We start from the raw sequence: 22116 nt of genomic DNA, 5'->3' as shown, positions 1-22116 counted from the left end.
GCTTGTACAGGTCTAGTGGGTGGGTGCCATATAAATTTGGAGTCATTTCGATGTCTCCGAAAAGTGTTTGCTGCCTCCGATCCAATGCCTCACAGTCATGCAAGATATGGTTGACTGTTTCAGGTTCTCTGTTACAGAGTCTGCAGCTCAAGTCTCCATGAAACAGCCCCATTGTATGTAGGTGACCCTTAACTGGCGCATGTCCAGTGAGGAAACCTGTTATGACTCTGAGCTGATTCCTGCTTGTTTTCAGCAGTAACTCAGCTCTACTAGCACATGTCCGTCCGATATACATCTTGCCATGTGTTTGACCGGGTACACTCTCCCAGTGTGAGTTGTGTTAGCTTCGGATCCAGGCTTTTTTTCGTTCGCGGACGGTGCTTTTTGGCACTCCCACGGCCGGCTCTGGACCCAGGTATTTTGTAGCTGATGCTCTCTTGGCAAGTGCTTCAGCTCTTTCATTGCCGTATATGCCCCGATGACCTGGAACCCATACCAGTATAACACTGTTATGTTGTGCCAGTCTATCAAGTTCTTGTCGACATTCCCACACCAGCCTAGAGTTCACCTTAGGGCTTATAAGAGCCCCAATGGCTGCTTGGCTATCTGTGCATATGTTAACCCGCTGCAGTTCGAATGCCCTCAGGTTGTTTTCTCTTGCACACTGCAAGATTGCAAAAATCTCTGCCTGAAATACGGAGGTACATTCCCCCAGTGGAATAGAAATGTTGAAATTTCGACCACTATAGAATATCCCTGCGCCCGAACCGTCTGCAGTTTTAGACCCGTCCGTATACCAGGTGCAACCCTGCAGTCTATGTCGAGAGTTTCCTCTGTCCCATTCGTCTCGTGGGCAAATGTCCACTTGAAAAGGTACTTCAGGCATATATCTTGATGTCATATGGTCAGAAATCATCATCCATTCGGCATCATTAATGTCATTCGTTATTTTACTATGTCCTGATTTAACTGGTACGTTGCTCAGGTTTTCTCGCAGTCTATAATAGCCCATTCTCGCCTCACCTCTTATTGTTATATGTAAAGGAGGAAGATCCAGTAGTGTCTCCATAGCTGCCGTAGGTGTGCCCCTCATAGCCCCCGTGATCCCGAGACAAGCAAGTCTTTGCACCTTGTTTAATTTGATGATGGCACTTTTTTGCTGAACTTTTGGCCACCATACCACTGATGCATATGTAATTGTGGGTTTTACCACCATGTTATAAGTCCAATATACCATGTCTGGTCTCAAACCCCACATTTTTCCATGAGTACGTCTGGCTACCATTAACGTAGATACCGCTCTCTTCGTTATTCTTTCTATCTGCTGATTCCAAGTAAGTCTTGAGTCTAATATTATCCCGAGATACTTTACTTCACTCACCAGATTTAAATGTACACCATTTAGACTTAGAGGACCCAATTCCTCTGAATTCCTTCTTTTAGTAAATTTCATGATTTTGGACTTTAGAGGACTGATGTTAAGCCCTACATTTGAAGTCCATTCTGTAACTACGGTCAGAGCCTGTTGCATTCGATCTCTGACTGTACCATTAAATTTTCCGTGGGCTAAGATGACTAGGTCATCTGCATAGCCCAGGACGTGATGCCTATCGTTGTCGAGTCTAGCTATCAGGCCATCCATGACCAGATTCCACAATAGAGGAGATAAGACTCCCCCCTGTGGGCAGCCTCTGGCTACCTGAGCTGACACTGTATCCCCTAGCAACGTAGCATATATCACACGGCTTCTCAGCATGCAGTCTATCCATCTACAGTTTGTTTCGTCTATTCCTTTTAGACGGATCGCCCTTGTGATCGCTTCGTAGGAGGTGTTGTCAAATGCTCCCTCAATATCGAGAAATGCACCCAACATCACCTCTTGGTTTTCTAGAACGTACTCCACTCTCTGTACAAGATGGTGCAGTGCCGTTTCTGTGGAGACTCCCGCTCGATATGCATATTGTCCCCGATGTATCGGACTTTCAACCAATACACCATCCCTGATATGCCTATCGAGCAGTTTTTCTAAGGTCTTCAGTACGAATGACATCAGACTTAATGGCCGCAGAGACTTGGCCCTTTCCTGTCCGATTTTGCCAGGTTTGGGTATAAAAGCCACCCTTATCAGCCTCCATGCTTTTGGTATGTACCCCAGCCCTAAACTAGCCTGCAGTATCTTACACAATTTTTTGAAAAGAAGGTCGTTTCCCTTCTGTAGAAGTATTGGATAAATCCCGTCCGGACCCGGTGATTTATATGGCTCGAATGAGTTTATTGCCCATTTGATTTTGTCCTGGTTTATAACTTCTTTTGCCACATGCCAGTTTTCCCTAGAACCATAATTCATGATATCCAGTCCGGTTTTATAACCATTACATAATTATTATTTTTTGTTATTAATAATTTGACAAAAAATACAAAAACATAATAAGTATTTTATAGATTTGTTAAAAATAACATCACAAAAAACTTATTTGGAAAATATTACAAAATGTGTAGAGAAATATAAAATTACATAATATATTTATTAAATTTATATGATACTACTCTGACAAATTCTAATATATTCATTTTACATTCTCTTAATTTTAACATTTTTTCATTTAGAAAGCTTATTTTTGCTGTACTTTCAGCAACAATTTTTTTTGAGTCAAAACAGAATTTATTTTAGTGTAGGTATTTATTTGAAATTGTAAAATTATATCAATAAAATTATTAATGTTAGGATGGGGGCAGTAGAAAGAAGAATTATACTTGGAATGAAAACTTTCGCTTGGGTTTGTGGTTCTTTGTAAGGATGAAGATTGCTCAGCCCAAAGATGTGGAGGAAATGTCGAATTTTCAGATATGTAGTTATGCATTAACTTCATTAATAATTAAAAAATCAAAATAGATAGTACCTATTTAAATTAAGATTTGGCAACATTGTGGCATTATATAGAGATTAAACAGACAAAATATCAGCCTAAATGATTAACGAAAGGGAGGCATTTCGATTGTACCGGGGAGGCATTTCATCTATGAAAACATTTACCTGAAAAAGTAATCGATCGAAGTGGAATGCAAACCGAGTGGCAATACGAGAGCACGTGTAATTACAAATAGAAAATGGTTGAACTCAGATTTTCTGGAGAACAGATGGGACAGTTTATTGATTTTTACCGATCATTTTAATGTTTTTGGAATGTAAACTCAAGGAATCGCGATATCAACAAAATGAATAATGCATATGAAGCTATTGCAGATATAATGAATATTTTTACATCAAGTGAAGAAAAAGTAAAAAGAATCGCTCGTATTCAATGTGAACGTTCGCAGTTCCACTCGTAACTCGGATCCGAGTACTCGTAAATGTAAAGGTGGCTTTAGTCTTTTTAAAGTCTCGCAATATCTTTCGGAGTTAACTGTTGTTCCATGAGAACGAAGGCGATTAAGAATTTGGAGTTACGAAATAATTCAATAATTATGCTCTAACTATCATTATTTTCCCCCCTAACTCTGAAAATATCGACCGCACGAAAAAGATTCTAATGAAAGAAATTATATAAAATCACATTTTCAACAATTTTAGTTGTTATACTTTTTGTCGAGAACTTGAAAATGGCGGAGATATTGAGCAAAACCGGTTCCCGTTTAAAATCAAAATAACAGCTAACGCAACGGCGGAATTCAGTCGAGATTTTAAATTTACACTAATATTGACCCTCCCTAAAGATTAGAAAAATACAATTTGGGGCAGCTCGGCATGCAAGGTTAGGCCTGTTATTCGTCTAACCCGACTGGACTATCGCTGCTATCTTTGTTATCTACCACATACGGAAATTGTTTTAAGGAAAAAAGTTGGGCGACTCGTCAAAATGAAGCTATTCACGAAAAATTAGCTTGTTAGTAGTAAATGGTGAAAATAGGCCTGGGATCCCTGACTATTAATGTTATTTATAGTATAAATGTTTATTGCTCAAATTTGCTTAATAGTCCAAGTAATGAAGCTTAGGACAAAACCCCGCAATTTTTACAGAATGGATCGATTTGCTTGAAAATTTTAGAATAAGTAGTGGATAGTCCAAGGATCAAAATCTATATGATGCCGAAAGGCGCTTTTAATATAGGGGTAGTTGCCACCCCATCTCGGGGGTAGACATTTTTTTATCATATTTTGACCACAAAAGTTGGTAAAAACATAAAACATTCATTCTAAGCAAAAAACGTTCTATACATTTTTTTGGTAAAATTAATAGTTTTCGATTTATTCGCTATCGAAAGTGTTAGTTTTATATCGAAAAAATTAATGTTTTTAATAGTTTTGTGCTAATAACTCCAAAAGTTTTTGTTTTATCAAAACAACTTTCCTTAACAAAATGTACCTTTTAAAGAAATAAACAAATTAGTTTTTCTAATTTTTTTAAGACCAATATTAATCGAGCTATACTTTATTATATTATGTTAGCTTTTCTTCGTCAAATGCTAAATATTGTAGTTTCAAAGTCAAAAAACGGGAAAACTATGCATTTTTCGAGGATAACTTGTTTAAACTAATTTAAAGTATTTAACAATATCTATCTCCAGAAACAAAAAAGTCTCTAGCTCAAAAATTAAGTGACTTATAATGAAAAGAATGTCAGTCCCTATTTTTTCAGCGAAAAAGTGATCGTAAGCAACCTCCTAATCACCACCCTAATTAAAATTAGTTATTGACCATTTTTGGTCTTCTTTATTTATGTATTATTAATAGGTTCTAGAAGTTTGACCGGCTTAGAATGAATAGTTTAAAAAATGAAGTTAAAAGCGAATAGTGAATAGTGAAAAAAATGGAGTTAAACTGGAATAACGAATTTTTGTAGTTTGGAAAAAAATGGCCGTTTCTTTAGAATAGAAAGATTAGCATCAGAGATACGAAGAAATGTTTAAATATGAAATTGTAGCATATTTAATTTCCAAGAACCTGGTTTGCAAAAATTTTTTTTACGGCAAAAATTGAGTGAGCTATTGACAATTAAATCTTGTAATAACATGCAAAAATCACATTTACCAACCCTTTCAAAGTCACCTCTTTTTGCGACTGAGGAATTTAAAAAGATTTAATATCAATATGCTTATAGATCTTGTAAAAACCTACAAAATTCTTTGTCACCAAACTTTCTAAGATAAAAAATAAAAAAGTTACGGTTAAAAAATCAATATATTTTTTTGAAAAAAAAAGGAGATATCCAATTGGAAGCATAATAATGTAAGTTAGCGGTGTTTTTAGTCATTGGCCTTATTCGTTCTTCTTTATTTATGTATTATTAATAGATTCTACAAGTTTGAGTGACTTAGAATGATTAGCTTTTAAAAAAACTAGGGTTAAAAGCGAATAACGAATTTTTGTAGTTTGGTAAAAAATGTCATTTTCTTCAGAATAGAAAGATTAGCATCAGAGATACGAAAAAATATTTAAATATGAAATTGTACGTTATTTAATTCCCAAGAACTTATTTTGAAACATTTTTTTCTTCGGCAAAAATTGAGTGAATCGTAAATGAGTATGTATATCGAAAGACATTGATTTTTTCGATATAAAACTAACACTTTCGATAGCGATTAAATCGAAAACTATTAATTTTATTAAAAAAATGTACAGAACATTTTTTGCTTCAAATTAATGTTTTTATCAACTTTTGCGGTCAAAATATAATAAAAAATGTCCACCCCCCGAGATGGGGTGGCAACCACCCCCGTGGTAAAAGCGCCTTTCGGCATCATATAGATTTTAATCCTTGGACTATCCACTACTTATTATCAAATTTTTGAGCGAATCGATCCGTTCTGTAAAAATTGCGAGGTGAAAAGCTTCGGTTAGTGGACTATAACACCCTTATAAACAAATTAATGTACAACTTTTTTAACCCGGCACCTGCCACGTGGGGTGCTACCAGCACCCCATAACACATTTTCATCAAATATTTGGTATTTCAAGTTTGTTAACCGTGCTGTGCGTCATAGTAGCTTTCTATAATATTATATAGCATAGATTTGTTTGCGTTTGAAGTGGCTATTTAGTGTCATTCTGAACTTGTAGCTCTAAAGTCGAATCGGGGTGTCATCGTCTGGCAGTTTAAGTTTTAAATTTTTTTTGTGTTTTTGATAAACTGGTCAGATTTACATTTTTTATTGTAATAACTGATTTAAATTATTAATATAGTCTCTATACTCCATAAATTTTAATTTTTTTAGATATTTTACTTCACTTCATTTATTATAGGTTGGTACTTGCTAATTTGCTTTTAACACCTTTTTAATTTAATTTTTCAACTTTTATAATATATTAGTAGATAATAATAGTAATAAGTTAATAAAACATGTTTTTTTATATACTTGTGAAACTCAATACCTTATTTTGTTTATAAACAAGTAGATCACAAAAAATTTTTAAAGGGTGCTGTGAGCACCCCACGTGGCAGTTGACGCCTTGCAAAGCCACGTGGCAGGTGCCGGGTTAAGAAAATTATAACTTCAAACGGGTATAACTTTAATACAAATAAAGATAAATTAATTTAACAAACCTTGTCTGGAAGTCTATAAATTAAGCTTTAAAATTAGACTTTGTAAAAACACATTTGCATGCGTAGAAGCCGAGTTACGATCGAAAAATACTTATTTTGTAAATTGCAATTTGCATTAGGCACTAATTTTACAATATCTTGAGTTCTATTAATTGGATTTAAGTTTGGTAAACGCCACTATCTTTGTTTTTTATTAAGGAACAAATTTGATTTGAAATTTTTTTTATCACTTTTAGTTTATGAGCTAGAGCCTTATAAACAATTAAATTGTTTATAACAATTTTTTTACCACTTGGATCGAAATCACCCTCGAAATTCGTAATCAGCCAAAAATCGATGAGACCGTTGAGTTTGCCCATCAGAATTGTAAAGGCCACGGTGACCTCTAGTTGTCGCCTAGACTAATACAGCAATGTGGAGAATATGTAGCAACGTGTTTATATTATTGTTTTTCTTTCAGTGTTTCGTCTTCCATCTCTACAAAGGTGTCAGAGCTGGTGGTGGTATTGGTGACGAAATCGAGCCTCCAGATGGCGATGACTACGAAGTGTACCGTATCATGTTTGACATTACGTTTTTCTTCTTCGTTATTGTCATTCTGTTGGCCATCATTCAGGGTAAGTCAACCTCATACTAGTATCTATTAATTCACTTCTTTTAAATATATTTATGTGGCCTGCTGAGTCAGCATCAGTGTTGGTTCTATTATGGGACCAACGTGGCAGTAAATGTTTTATAAACACTCATTTTTATTTTTGAGTTTCAGTACTAAATATAACTTTGTGTCTTTGTTTAGGTTTGATCATTGATGCTTTTGGTGAGCTTCGTGATCAACTGGAAAGCGTGAAAGAAGACATGGAATCGAACTGCTTCATCTGTGGCATAGGAAAGGATTACTTTGATAAGGTGCCGCACGGGTTCGACACGCACGTACAACAAGAACACAATCTAGCAAATTACATGTGAGTGTTTATTTAATTTTTCTACGTGAGACCACATTAACAAGTGCATGCACAGGTCGACAGCAATATCTGAAACCGCCAAGGCCAGACCGATCGAAAATTTTGTTTGTTTACGCGACGTTGTCAGATCAATTGGGTTTCAAAGGCTTTTCTGTTTTTTATTTGTTACCTGTTTCACATTAAAATTGATAATAATTCTCTAATGCTTTTACATTTTTACTATGAATCGAAATATTATACCTACGTAATAAGTAATAGTGTATATTGGTGAAATTCCTGTTGTTAATTATTTCAAGTAAATATAAATAAGGCATACTAATTTTATTAATTACAGTACCTGGCCAAATTATTAGGCCAAGCAAAGAAAAATTTACTATATGAAGTTATTTCTCTCATGATTATGAATATTTAAAAAAATACCGTTTTGTTCCTTTTTTGTGAATATGTTTTAACTTTAAGGTTCGTATCCTTCAGGTTTGCTGCTCCGCGCTCCATGCAACGGCTCTAATCGATACGGCATGCTCTCCTCTACATATAAACCGCCACCGATTGGAGCGCCGAGGCGGAGCGCGCACTGTTGCATGGTCCAGGAGCGCCAACGTGTCCACTATGTGGAGCAGTTGCAGGGGCACGGAGCGGCAAACCTCATGGATACGTTTATATGTAAAGGAGCGCATGCCGTATCGATTGGAACAGTTGCAGCGAGCGCGGAGTAGCGAACCTAATGGATACGCACCTTTAGCCCAGCCGCACACCAAAGAAACATGAAACGAAAAACATGAAACATGAAACGAAAAACATGTTTCATGAACCTAAAACACTGCTAGACAAATCTCGAAGTCCGCCTACCAATGAAACGAGTGTGATTCATGCTCATGACACATTTTTATTTTCGGAGAGTTTCATAAATGGGCGGACGTTTATTTGTTTAGCACTGTTTTATTTCCATGAAACGTAATTTACGTTTCATGTTTCTTTGGTGTGCGGCTGGGCTAAGAGTTCATATTCACAAAAAAGGAACAAAACAATATTTTTTCAAATATATTCATAATCATGAGAGAAATAACTAATTTTTTCCTTGCTTGGCCTAATAATTTGGCCAGGTACTGCAATTGAATCAGCACATGTCTGTCAATGTAGAAAGCTAAATGTCTGAAATCGCTATCAGAATCTGATTTATCATCGTTAAAAATCGTTAAAATAATTAATAATAATATTATCTATAGCTGCACCTGTTAGTGGCTCTTTAGATATTAATTCGCTTTCAATTTCAATGACTTTGTCAGTTACTTTTTTTTTCATTATTGTACAGGACATGTCTCGAAAAATACATCTGCTAGTTTTTGTATAGACGTAAATGTAAAATCTACATTTTTCAAACTTATATACGACTTTCAAGCTGCCCAAACCATTTCAATCGCGTTCAAATCAGGATGGTATGATGGAAGTCTTATTACTTCGTGTCAATGCTTTCGAATAGTGCTGTCAATTGCATATTTTACAAAATGATGTTTGCGTAATTTTATAATATGTAAATCGGGCTCTAACATGGAATGTGTGTATGGTATATTTCTTTCGTGATGCGGACTTCTTCTAAAAGTGCCTATCTTCTGGAGATGTTGGCGACCACATTGACCCATCTTATTCTATTTACGGCAGCTCGAAATAGATCAGTTGACGTTAGACCAGTCCACTTCCTAAGATTGGCCAGCCAGGATATACGTCTACGTCCAGGGCCTCTCCTGCCCTCAATCTTGCCTTGTAGAATCAACTGCAGCAGTCGGTAATTTTCATTACGTATAATGTGGCCGAAGTAAGCCAATTTTCTGTTCTTTACGGTGTTAATTATTTCTTTGTCTTTTCCTAGCCTCTGGATAATAGTTATATTAGTTGTGTGGTGTATATATGAGACCCTCAACATACGTCGGTAGCACCACATTTCAAACGCCTCTAACCGTTTTATGGCATCTTCTGTCAGGCTCCAGCTTTCAACTCCGTATAGGAGGACACTAAAGACGTAACATCTAAGAATTCTTATGCGTATATTGATACTTAAAGACAAGTTGCAGAGAATTTTCTTAAGACTGTTAAAAGAGCTTCTGGCTTTTTCAATACGAGTTTTTATTTCGTAGCTATGATCCCAAGTATCCTTAATGTTGCAGCCCAGGTAGCATATTTTCTGTACTCTCTCTAGAGGTGTATTGTTTACTGTAATTTGGGCGTTTATGTTGGTGTTTTTACTAATGATCATTATTTTTGTCTTCTTACAGTTTAGTTTTAGGCCGTATTTGTTACATGCTTCTACAACATTATCCATGATCCTTTGGAGCCCCTGCGCACTATCCGCCAGCAATACTGTATCGTCTGCATATCTAATATTATTTATAAGTTGTCCATTTACTGCAATGCCATCTTCTGATTCGTCCAAGGCCTCTCTAAAGATGTTTTCAGAGTATATGTTAAATAATGTTGGTGACAGTATGCAACCCTGTCTGACTCCTTTTTCAACCGTGAAGATTTCGGACAGTTCATTTTCGAATCGAACTGTTGCTTTTTGTTGGAGATATAAGTTTGAAACGAGTCTTAGATCCTTACCATCGAGTCCTGATGTTTTTAGGATATCGATTAGTTTTCCATGTGGGACTTTATCAAATGCCTTCTCGAAATCTATGAAACATGCATACACATCGCAATTGACATCCCTGGCTCTCTGTATTAGTCCGTGATGCGGACACTGGACATTATTTATCCCCTTGCCTATTATGATATGGTGCGTTATCCAACACTATTGCAGTGTTTAGAGGCAAGTTACACAACAATTTTTTTTCCATCCATTTTTTAAAATTTGTATAGTTCATGTCGTCATGATAGTTCCCAAATTTTGGTGTCGATTTACACCTTAAATAAGTTCTATCAACAAAAGCATGTTCGTTTCCTGTCTTAACAATGATCACACGTTGGCCTTTTGATACAGGGTTTCTTAGTCCATTATTACTAGTATCACTCCAATATTTGATTGAAGTATAACTGGTTAACAAATAAGTCTCGTCAGTGAAAACAATAAAATTATTTTCTTCCCTAGGTTTTTTAATGTTCTTGGATACTGAGATCATATCTTATTATTTCTAATATGTGATGTCTTTCTCCAACGAAACTCAAGTTGGTGAAATTCCTGTATCTTATCCGATGAATCTTTTTCACAGTGGGAACCTGTTGTTCAGTAAGATGAAAATTGTATATCTCCTTGTGTAATATACCTTGGTGACATCCATCTAATTTAATTTTGGGTAATTTTTCCTGTCGTCGTTTGTTGGGTGTTTGAAATCCAGAGCTTTATAAATTCTGAATGTTACGACCTTCTTTGACGATTTTTATGACACCTGCAAACATGTATCGGTTTAATTTTTTTGATTCACTTACTTGACATGTTCATCATCATCATGCAACCTCTTCCATCCACTGCTGGACATGGGTCTCTCCCATTTTTCGCCACTCTCTACGGTTGTGTGCGTCTTGTTGCCATTTCTTGGACATTCGTTTAATGTCGTCCATCCAGGGTGTTGGTGGTTGCCCTCTGCTGCATTTGTCTTCTCTTGAATATTTTAGTCTCGCTACGTGACCTGCCCAATTCCATTTCAGCTTGGTTATACGTTCGACGACATCAGTGATACCTTTTCTTTTCCTAAGGTCTTGGTTCCTTATTTTGTCTTTTTTGTCACGCCGAGAATCGATCTTTCCATGCGCCTTTGTGCCACTCGCATTTTTAGTGCTGATGTTTTTGTTAACGCGAGAGTTTCTGCTCCGTATGTCGTAATAGAAAGAAGACATTGGTCAAATGTCTTCCGTTTAATAGCTATCGGGATGTTGCTCTTCAATATCGTCGCCTTAGTACTACAACTTGATAACTTCAAAATTGACCTTTTTGGAGATAACTAGTTCACAAGATGTATTTTATTTGCCTCCATATTGTGTAAAAACTTGATAACCCGTTCCAAAAGGGTTAAGTATTTATTTATGATTGACGAAGGTTGATAAAACTCAAATGCCCCTAATATTCATTGCTAAAACTTGACAAGATGAGTTATCAAGTTATTGTTTAATCGAAATTATCGTGAATGCGACGTACACTGAATGCTACAACTGGCTAACGCTAGTTATATAGTTGTATCACGTGTTTTTCTGAAACCATTGAGCCTACCACGTAATTGTTATCTGTTGATTCGGTTCATGTTAATGCAAAAAATCGAGAATTGTTAGCAGATCTGGCAACCTCCATGGCGGAGGGCTAATTTTCACAAAAAAAAATGCTTAAAATATTAGTTTTGTTAAAAAGTCACTTAGATGCAACTTGGCACGACATGCGACATTACCAAATGTTAACATTATGGTAGTGCTAAAAATTGATAACTTTACTTTTTCATGTAATTCCGTATTTACTAACATCGTAGTAGCAGCACAAATATCTTTAAAATCTTTAAACCCGTTTATCTCAGAACTACGAATTTCGAGTTATCAAGTTATAGTATCAAGGCGACGATATGCTTCTTAGAGAACCATGTCACCCAAGCAAGTGTTATTCGTCGTTGAAATTCACATTCGTCTGATTATCCTTGCTTATTCTGATTTCATGACCGAGATATATGTATGTACTTTTCTGTCAATTCGATCACTTGATTTTGGATGGTTAGGTGTTCGCTGGGAACTAAATTTGTCATGTTATACAATAATAAATCATTGTATATTTTGTAGGTAGTCGACAATATTCAGAATACTTAATACAAACGGGTAGGATAACTACATGTTCTTGTATCCTAGGTAATTCAGTACGTAGTGTATTTCTTTCTGCGTCCTCCTACGTAAATTTTAAAACATTGTGTATAAATTCACGGGATTATACAATAGTCTAGTATAATAAGATTACATGTAGTGTAGTAAATCAAAATGTAAATTCGTACAGGTTGGAATAGATTTTATATCAAAGTTTAGGTGAGCACAAAAGATATTTTCAAGAAAGTATCCAAACAACATAAGGGGATTATTGTTTAAATAATTAAAAAGGGGTCATTTTTGCAAAATATTTACTTTTTTTAACTGCTGAGGTAATTTACATTTTAATGAAGGTCTTTAGGGTCTTTTTTCTACAAAGCTTAAAGACAAATATTTCCCCTAAGACTTACTAAATTAAATTTGACCCCCTGTTTATTTAAACAATTATATAAAAAATTTAAAAATAAAATTTATAAAAAAATACTTTTTGCGTTTTAAATAAGCACTATAAATTATTTTATTTAATAGGAGAGAAGTTGCGCTATGTTATCAGTATTAATAAAAAAAATTGGTTAAAAAATATTTAATAATTTATGAGATATTTAATTTGTTTATCAACTGTTACTATATTTTCATTTGCAAAAACGCGGTTGTTACCAAAAGAATATAAACCTGTTTAAAATCTCATTACCTTTATTTTTATGTATGTTTTCGATAAATGTATTGATAAATTCAAATTTCAATTTAACTCCCCTCTAAAATTACATTTGAAAATTGTTTTAATTTGTTTATAATTTGGTTTTTTAATAATGTCGCGGGGATTAAACATTTTGAAATGCTGTTCCAATAATCAGGTTTCTGGGAATTTTTCACTAATTGACAATTTTTTTGTCGTTTTTTCTTCTTTTTTTTCTTGTAGTAAAAGATATAGTTTTGCTTATAGATGGGGATTCATTAAGAATGTCCAATCTCTGAGTTGTCGATTCTAGACCTCCAAGTATTACGATTTAACCAAAATCACTTAAATAAAATATGGGTCCTTATTGAGTTACAGGGTGTTTTCTTTAAAAATTATTTTTGCTCAATATTTTAAAACTATTCTACGTATCTTTTTAATACTTGGTAGAAAGTGTAGGTACTATACACCCTATGAAATTACGTTAAATACTGGTTTCCGGCTATTACCAGGGGCGTACGACAGGGGAAAGCAAATGGTTGACCCTTCCCAAATTCTACGTCACTGGCGAACTTACCATTTTAGCGAAATTTTTAGATTCTCCAATACTCTTTATGTAAATAACTTACTCTTCACTCGTAACGATAAAGTCATTAGTTTTCGAGATATTTGAAGTTAAACATGTAACGGCACAGTTATTTTGATTAATGTTTTGTGCTGCTTAATTTTTAATGTTGTTCTGAAGCTATTTTCTTGTGGCATTTTTACAATTTTAACTATTTAGAATGGGAAATAAGCCACAATATTATTAAAAAATGATTTTTATTATTAACGTTTCGACGCCCAAATCGGGTGCCGTTGTCAAAATACAAAATATTATTAATATAAACAAAAATGTTGTTGCTTAGTAAAAAAATTCTTCTAATAATTTATTTAATTTGACTCATTTATATCGGCAATTCAGATACATATGATACATTTTAAAGTAGAAGACTTTAAAATGATATTGCCAATATTTATGAGTTGCGTTCCTGGGACGACTTTACTGAAAGATAGTTCATTCGATTACATGAAATCAACCCCAACTCAAGAATATCCGTCACAAAAAAAAAAAAAAAAAAAAAAAAAAAAAATCATAGCATGTGATCTGTCTTTAAAAAGACAACCACATGCAACGGTGACATTAAAATTCTCGCGTTATGAGATCTCATAGTAAATCACGAGGGAAAACCAGGAAAAACCTCGTGATACTATCCCGACATCGTAAGTATTTGGTCTTACATTTAATTTACTCTCAAAATTAATACCAAATTCTGACTTTACTATAATTTTGTTTAAATTATAAATAATATCAATAATACATGGGTATATAAGTAATACTAAAATATAAAATATGTACTAACTCGACTATTGACTTACTAATTGTGGTATTTTCTTTCTATTGACTTCCTCTTTCAGTATGGGTATCCACATCCTACTGCATTCCACCGAGGAATTTGCGACACAATTGGTTTCGTTTAGCATAATTAGAGCTGCTTCTTTGATTTTTCTCTTTTTACTATCTGTTTCTTTCAGGACTATACTTGAATCTCTCCATTGAACTCTATGTTCATTATCCCATGCGTGTTGACATATTTGAGATCTATCAAATTCTCTATTTTTAATATAAGATTGATGTTCACTTATTCTAACGTTTAATGGTCTTGATGTTTCACCTATATAAAACTGTTCGCATTCACAAGGTATTTTATAAATACAATTCTTTGTCCTTTCTTGTTCATTGTTAGGTTTAGTTTTAGATAGAATAGATCTCAATGTGTTGGTTGTTTTGAATGTTGTTGAAATGTTGAATTTATTTCCTATTGTTTTAAGTTTCTCGGATAGTCCTTTTATGTATGGTATTGATATTTTCCTCGTATTATTTCTTGTGAATGTTGTAGGATCCCGTTCTATGTTGTTCTGTTCCATTCGATCCAATCTTGACAATTCCTTATTTATCAACGATAAAGGATAATCATTTTTTAATAAAACAGATGTTAAGAATTGTTTTTCTTCTAAAAAGGAATTTTCATTAGAACAAGTAATTTTGGCTCTATCATATAAGGATTTTATGATTCCCTTTTTAACGTTGATGTTGTGATTTGATTTGTAATTGAGATATCTGTTGGTATGTGTTGGTTTTCTATACACTTGAGTCTCATATCCAGTATCCTTCTTTAAGACTAAAACATCGAGGAAAGGCAGGGTGTTATTATATTAATTCTCTATTTTTAATATAAGATTGATGTTCACTTATTCTAACGTTTAATGGTCTTAATAAAAAATACAAAACATTTTGTAAACAAATTATCAACTATTGAGTTTAATCCAAATAATATTTTAGTAAGTTTTGACATAAACAGTTTATTTACAAATGTGCCATTAGATAAAACTTTAAACATAATCAAAACGAAATTAGAGAATGATGATACATTGACAACTAGGACAAAACTAAATGTATCAGCTATAATGGAGTTATTGACATTATGTACTAATAATACCTATTTTCAACTAAATAATGAATTTTATAAACAAAATTTTGGTCTAGCAATGGGCTCCTCTTTATCTCCATTATTGGCTAATATATTTATGGAGGATTTCGAAACTAATATCATTTCTAAACAAAATTTAAAACCCACTGTATGGTGGAGATATGTAGATGATGTGTTTTCAATATGGCCTCATAGATCAGAATTGTTGGATACATTCCTGAATATTATAAACGATCAAGAAGAGACAATAAAATTTACAATGGAAAAGGAATATAATAACACCCTGCCTTTCCTCGATGTTTTAGTCTTAAAGAAGGATACTGGATATGAGACTCAAGTGTATAGAAAACCAACACATACCAACAGATATCTCAATTACAAATCAAATCACAACATCAACGTTAAAAAGGGAATCATAAAATCCTTATATGATAGAGCCAAAATTACTTGTTCTAATGAAAATTCCTTTTTAGAAGAAAAACAATTCTTAACATCTGTTTTATTAAAAAATGATTATCCTTTATCGTTTATAAATAAGGAATTGTCAAGATTGGATCGAATGGAACAGAACAACATAGAACGGGATCCTACAACATTCACAAGAAATAATACGAGGAAAATATCAATACCATACATAAAAGGACTATCCGAGAAACTTAAAACAATAGGAAATAAATTCAACATTTCAACAACATTCAAAACAACCAACACATTGAGATCTATTCTATCTAAAACTAAACCTAACAATGAACAAGAAAGGACAAAGAATTGTATTTATAAAATACCTTGTGAATGCGAACAGTTTTATATAGGTGAAACATCAAGACCATTAAACGTTAGAATAAGTGAACATCAATCTTATATTAAAAATAGAGAATTTGATAGATCTCAAATATGTCAACACGCATGGGATAATGAACATAGAGTTCAATGGAGAGATTCAAGTATAGTCCTGAAAGAAACAGATAGTAAAAAGAGAAAAATCAAAGAAGCAGCTCTAATTATGCTAAACGAAACCAATTGTGTCGCAAATTCCTCGGTGGAATGCAGTAGGATGTGGATACCCATACTGAAAGAGGAAGTCAATAGAAAGAAAATACCACAATTAGTAAGTCAATAGTCGAGTTAGTACATATTTTATATTTTAGTATTACTTATATGCCCATGTATTATTGATATTATTTATAATTTAAACAAAATTATAGTAAAGTCAGAATTTGGTATTAATTTTGAGAGTAAATTAAATGTAAGACCAAATACTTACGATGTCGGGATAGTATCACGAGGTTTTTCCTGGTTTTCCCTCGTGATTTACTATGAGATCTCTAACGCGAGAATTTTAATGTCACCGTTGCATGTGGTTGTCTTTTTAAAGACAGATCACATGCTATGATTTTTTTTTTTTTTTTTTTGACGGATATTCTTGAGTTGGGGTTGATTTCATGTAATCGAATGAACTATCTTTCAGTAAAGTCGTCCCAGGAACGCAACTCATAAATATTGGCAATATCATTTTAAAGTCTTCTACTTTAAAATGTATCATATGTATCTGAATTGCCGATATAAATGAGTCAAATTAAATAAATTATTAGAAGAATTTTTTTACTAAGCAACAACATTTTTGTTTATATTAATAGTATTTTGTATTTTGACAACGGCACCCGATTTGGGCGTCGAAACGTTAATAATAAAAATCATTTTTTAATAATATTGTGGCTTATTTCCCATTCTAAATAGTTAAAATTGCTTAATTTTTAATTTAAAATATCTCGAAAGCTAATGATTTTATCGTTAAGACTGAAGAGTATATTATTAAATTTATTTTTAACGATAAAATCATTAGTTTCGAGATATTTGAAACTAAAAATTAAGCGGCACAATATATTAATCAAAATAACTAAATAACTATACCGTTACATGTTTAACGTCAAATATCTCGAAAACTAATGACTTTATCGTTACGAGTAAAGAAGATGGTATTTACATAAAGAGTATTGGAGAATCTAAAAATTGTGCTAAAATGTCAATTTCACAAGTGACGTAGAATTTGGGAAGGGTCATCCATATACTGTCCACTGTCGTACGCCTCTGGTAATAGCCGGAATCTTGTATTTAACATAATTACATAGGTTGTATAGTACTTACACTTTCCACCAAGTATGAAAAGGATACGTCGAATATTTTTAAAATACTGAGCAAAAATATTTTTTTTATTTTTTTTAACCTTCGAGTAAAACCTTTTTGGCGGTAAAACTCAAATGCGCATATTTTTTTGTCCGCGCGGCCAGGTAGCTTTCAAATTCTCATCACACTATTTAGTCTTGAAAAATCTGTGGCCAAGTGTGGATAGTTCATATGTTATTTGACCTGACGGTGTGAGAGACCGAGGTTACTATACTTAACGGTATGTTTTTGTTGTTTTTGGTCCATAGTCAGTTTAAATAATAGATATTAATTTTAGGAGTTGTATGTGAATATTGATTTTGAAAAAGAACAAATCAGGTTGCAACAACTTTTTGACGAAATTGGTGCTAATTCCGAACCAGAACCGTACAGTGCGGTGCAGTGGAGTGTATAAAAAAATGAGGAAACAAACGGACAATAATTTTAGTTTGTGTTGGACATTTGTTGAACAATTTTATTTTTTTTGTGACATTTCAACCCTTGTCGATATGTTTGTTGATATTTTGTATTCAAAAACTTGATATGTTTTTGTAAATTGTTTGTCAATTATGTTAGTATCTAAAAGAAGCCAATTTTTTTAATGTGCATTTTTTTCCCGAATATAAATAAATATTGATAATTTCTTACTATATTGTTATTTAAATATAGTTATGTTAAACATTTAGTCGGATCAAAATATTAACAGAAGATCACAACCTAAGATATTCATTATTAAAAAAGTCGGTGTCGTAGACCGACGTTACCAACTATGTTACAAGAATTCACGTTACCGGCGGAAGGAGAAGAGAAAGCCGACAAAAAAAATTTGTTAATTAGTGAAAAATTCCCAGGAACCCGATTAACGGAACAGCATTTCAAAATGTTTATTCCCCGCGACGTTATTAAAAAAACATATTATAAACAAATTAGAACAATTTTCAAATGTTATTTTAGAGAGGAGTTAAATTGAAATTTGAATTTATCAATACATTTATCCATTTATCGAAAACATATATAAAAATAAAAGTAATGAGATTTTAAACAGGTTTATATTCTTTTGGTAACAACCGCGCTTTTGCAATTGAAAATATAGTAACATTTGATAAACAAATTAAATATCTCATAAATTATTAAATATTTTTTAACCAATTTTTTTTCTTAATACTGGTAAAATAGCGCAACTTCTCCTATTAAATAGAATAATTTATAGTGCTTATTTAAAACGCAAAAAATATTTTTTTGCAAAATTGATTTTTAAATTTAATATATAATTATTTAAATAAATAGGGGGTCAAATTTAACTTAGGTAAAAGTTTTAACCTTCAGCTTTGTAGAAAAAAATCCTAAAGACCTTCATTAAAATGTAAATTACCTCAGCAGTTAAAACAGTAAATATTGCGCAAAAATGACCCCTTTTTAATTATTTCAACAATGATCCCCTCATATGATTTGGATACTTTTTTGAAAATATCTTTTGTATTCACCTAAACTTTGATATAAAATTTATTCCAACCTGTACGGAATTACATTTTGATTTTTTTTATTTATAGGCTACAATTAATATCCGCGTTTTTACGGCACTTGTAATATTCATCTTTATTGAAAAAATATTAAATGTATGTCGCAAAACTACTGATTTTGAACACAATACCTTTTAGATGGATGTTTACTCTTTGCACCACCGCTTTCAACTGAAGTCTCCTCTTTTTGCTACCTGAGTGACCTTCGCCCTTCTGAAACCCTGAGTTTCAGATATTTCTGTACACTTGTACTTAAAACAATTGTCGTTTGTACGGCAGGGTCAGTGTCACGAGAAAAATCTTATTTCCTTGGTCTAGTATTTTACACTGAAATTTTGATTAATTCCTATTAAAAATAGTAAATAATGTTAAAATGCCACAAGAAAATAGCTTCAGAATAATAATAATTATATTGGTTTCAGGTTCTTCCTTATGCACTTAATCAACAAACCGGATACAGAACACACCGGTCAAGAGACATACGTCTGGAACATGTACCAACAGAGATGCTGGGACTTCTTCCCAGTGGGTGACTGCTTCCGCAAACAGTATGAAGATGAGTTGGGAGGCGGAGGTGGTTAGCTTCCTAAGTACGAACTTTAAAAATTTAGCTCAATTTTCGTCCAAATCTTTTTCTTACAACTTTGAAAATCCACACAGCAAAAACTTCAGTTTTGCATTGTATATAAAAGTACTGATTACATAAAATATTTGCTTTATGTTCTCTGAAAGAGAAAAATAATGGTACGAGTTTGTTAAATATTTCGAAAATCTATGCCTTACGTGATTGAGAGTTAAGGATTTTTAACGTATGGAATTTTAAATGTAATTAAATAATTAAACTATTTTCCTGTTATATTGTATTTTTATTATTTCTTAAACCATATCTAAAACAACCATATTGTGCTTTATAGATTATCGTAAGACGTTCGACAGGGTCAAGTGGAGACACTTATGGCGAATACTAAAAGAAGCAGGCGTACTACAACACATTTCGTTTATAACTGAACTATACGAACACACTACTGGATCAGTTAAAGTGCTTGACACACTTTCAAACGAATTTCATCCAGAACGGAGTGTCAGGCAGGGATGTATACTATCTCCACAATCATTCATTATATATGGGGAGCATATTATGAGAAGAGCACTTGAAGTATGGGAAAAATGCATCTCAATAAATGGTCATAAAATAAACAACCTACGTTTCGCGGATGACACAGCCCTTCTTGCAAATAGTCAAGCAGAACTGGTTGATCTTATACGACTGGTTGAAAACAAAAGTCAAATATTTGGTCTACAATTAAACATATCAAAGACAAAGATCATGATAGTGGATAGCATAACAATCATCCACACAACCACAATTGATCGTTTTGAGGTTGTGAGCTCATACTTATATCTGGGATCATTCATCACAAACACAGGGTCACTACAGGAAGAAATAAAACGTAGATGTGATCTAGCAAAAGTTGCCACAGCAAAAATGACCACAATATGGAAGGACTCTCAAATTTCAAGAGCGTTAAATATGAGGTTGATCAACTGCTTAATATTCCCAATACTGACCTACGGTTGTGAATCTTGGACCCTGAGAAATTCGGAAAAAAGAAAGATAGACGCCACTGAAATGTTCTGTTGGAGACGAATGCTACGAATTCCTTGGACCGACCATAGGACAAATAATTCAATTTTAAGAGAGCTAAAAGTTAGCCAAGGACTCTCCAGTAAAGTACATCTCCAACAATTAAAATACTTTGGACATGTTTTGAGAGCAAACACAGAAAACATGGAAACACTCATTATACAAGGAAAGGTGGAAGGTCGAAGATCACGAGGAAGATCCCCAACAAGATGGATCGATCAAATTACAGGAATATGTAAAAGACCTACTAAAAGATTACAGGAATATGTTGAAAAAAAAAATTAGTCCAAATTCTAAAGACAAAAAACATAGACAAAAGGGACTTACGAATAATAACAAACCTTTACTGGAATCAAAGAGCACAAATTGTAATAGATAACGAACCCAGTCCAGAAATTGAAATCAGGAGAGGAGTTCGGCAGGGATGTATTATGTCTCCATTACTCTTTAATGCATATAGTGAAGCCATTTTTGAAGAAGCATTGCTATCTCAAAGTGAAGGAATAATAATTAACGGAAGATCTATTACTTACTTACTTTCCGTGTCCGGAACACCAACAACTTTAAATTCTGTATTTCCAATGGTTGGCCACATAGATGGCCCTGTCATTTGCTATAATTAAGTCTTGTTCTGTGCAGGTCTCTCTCATCTCTGTGCATGATAGCAGATGCCGGCTGGTCTGAACCGCGCCACAGTCGCAGGTATCGTCCTCCTGGTATCCCCATTTTTTCAGGTTACTAGCACAACGTGAAACGCCGGTTCTTAGTCTGTTTAGCGCTTTCCAAGTCGGATACGGTAAATTGTGTCCAGCAGCCATTTCCTCTGAGGGAGGAAAATGTGTCGCGGTAGCTGACGCTTGCCATAGGTGTATTCGGCGCGTCTCTGGCGCTTCGGGGATGGATCTTGATGTTTTCAGGAAGCTTTTCCGAGATCTTAGTCTGCTTGGCTGAGTTTGGTGGTCATATAAGGGGTGTCTTCGGTCCGTCTCCTGCTTTTTCCGTTATATCTCTGACGTGACCTTCCTCCTGATAGGTGGTGGAGCAATTCCAGCAATGGGGTATACCTCTTCGATAGGTGTCGGTTTCAGGCAACCCGATATTATACGGACCGTTTCATTTAGAGCCACGTCGACGTTCTTTGCGTGAGCAGAGTTTGCCCATACTGGTGATCCAAACTCCGCGGCCGAAAAACATAATGCCAAGGCAGAAGTGCGGAGAGTGTGTGGTTGTGCTCCCCATTTTGTATTAGTTAGCTTGCGGATGATATTATTTCTGGCACTTATTTTCTTCTTGACATCTTGACAGTGGTA

At 33.9% G+C, this 22116-nt stretch overlaps 1 protein-coding gene across 7 annotated transcripts in view; it reads left to right on the top strand.

Annotated features, from left to right (window-relative positions):
• The window catches only part of LOC126891831 (ryanodine receptor), a 285318-nt gene extending 265301 nt beyond the window's left edge, over positions 1-20017 (top strand). For all 7 annotated transcript variants that reach the window (XM_050661137.1, XM_050661140.1, XM_050661136.1 and 4 more), the window contains 3 exons: positions 7003-7159; positions 7339-7504; positions 19584-20017. In XM_050661137.1, coding sequence (XP_050517094.1) covers positions 7003-7159; positions 7339-7504; positions 19584-19743 — 483 coding nt within the window. In that variant the 3' untranslated portion in view covers positions 19744-20017. The remainder of the gene's footprint in view (positions 1-7002; positions 7160-7338; positions 7505-19583) is intronic.
• The last annotated feature ends 2099 nt before the right edge of the window (positions 20018-22116 follow it).

Source organism: Diabrotica virgifera, chromosome 9 (assembly GCF_917563875.1).
Source record: "Diabrotica virgifera virgifera chromosome 9, PGI_DIABVI_V3a".
Lineage (NCBI taxonomy): Eukaryota > Metazoa > Arthropoda > Insecta > Coleoptera > Chrysomelidae > Diabrotica > Diabrotica virgifera.
This window is presented reverse-complemented; position numbering and strand designations above follow the sequence as displayed.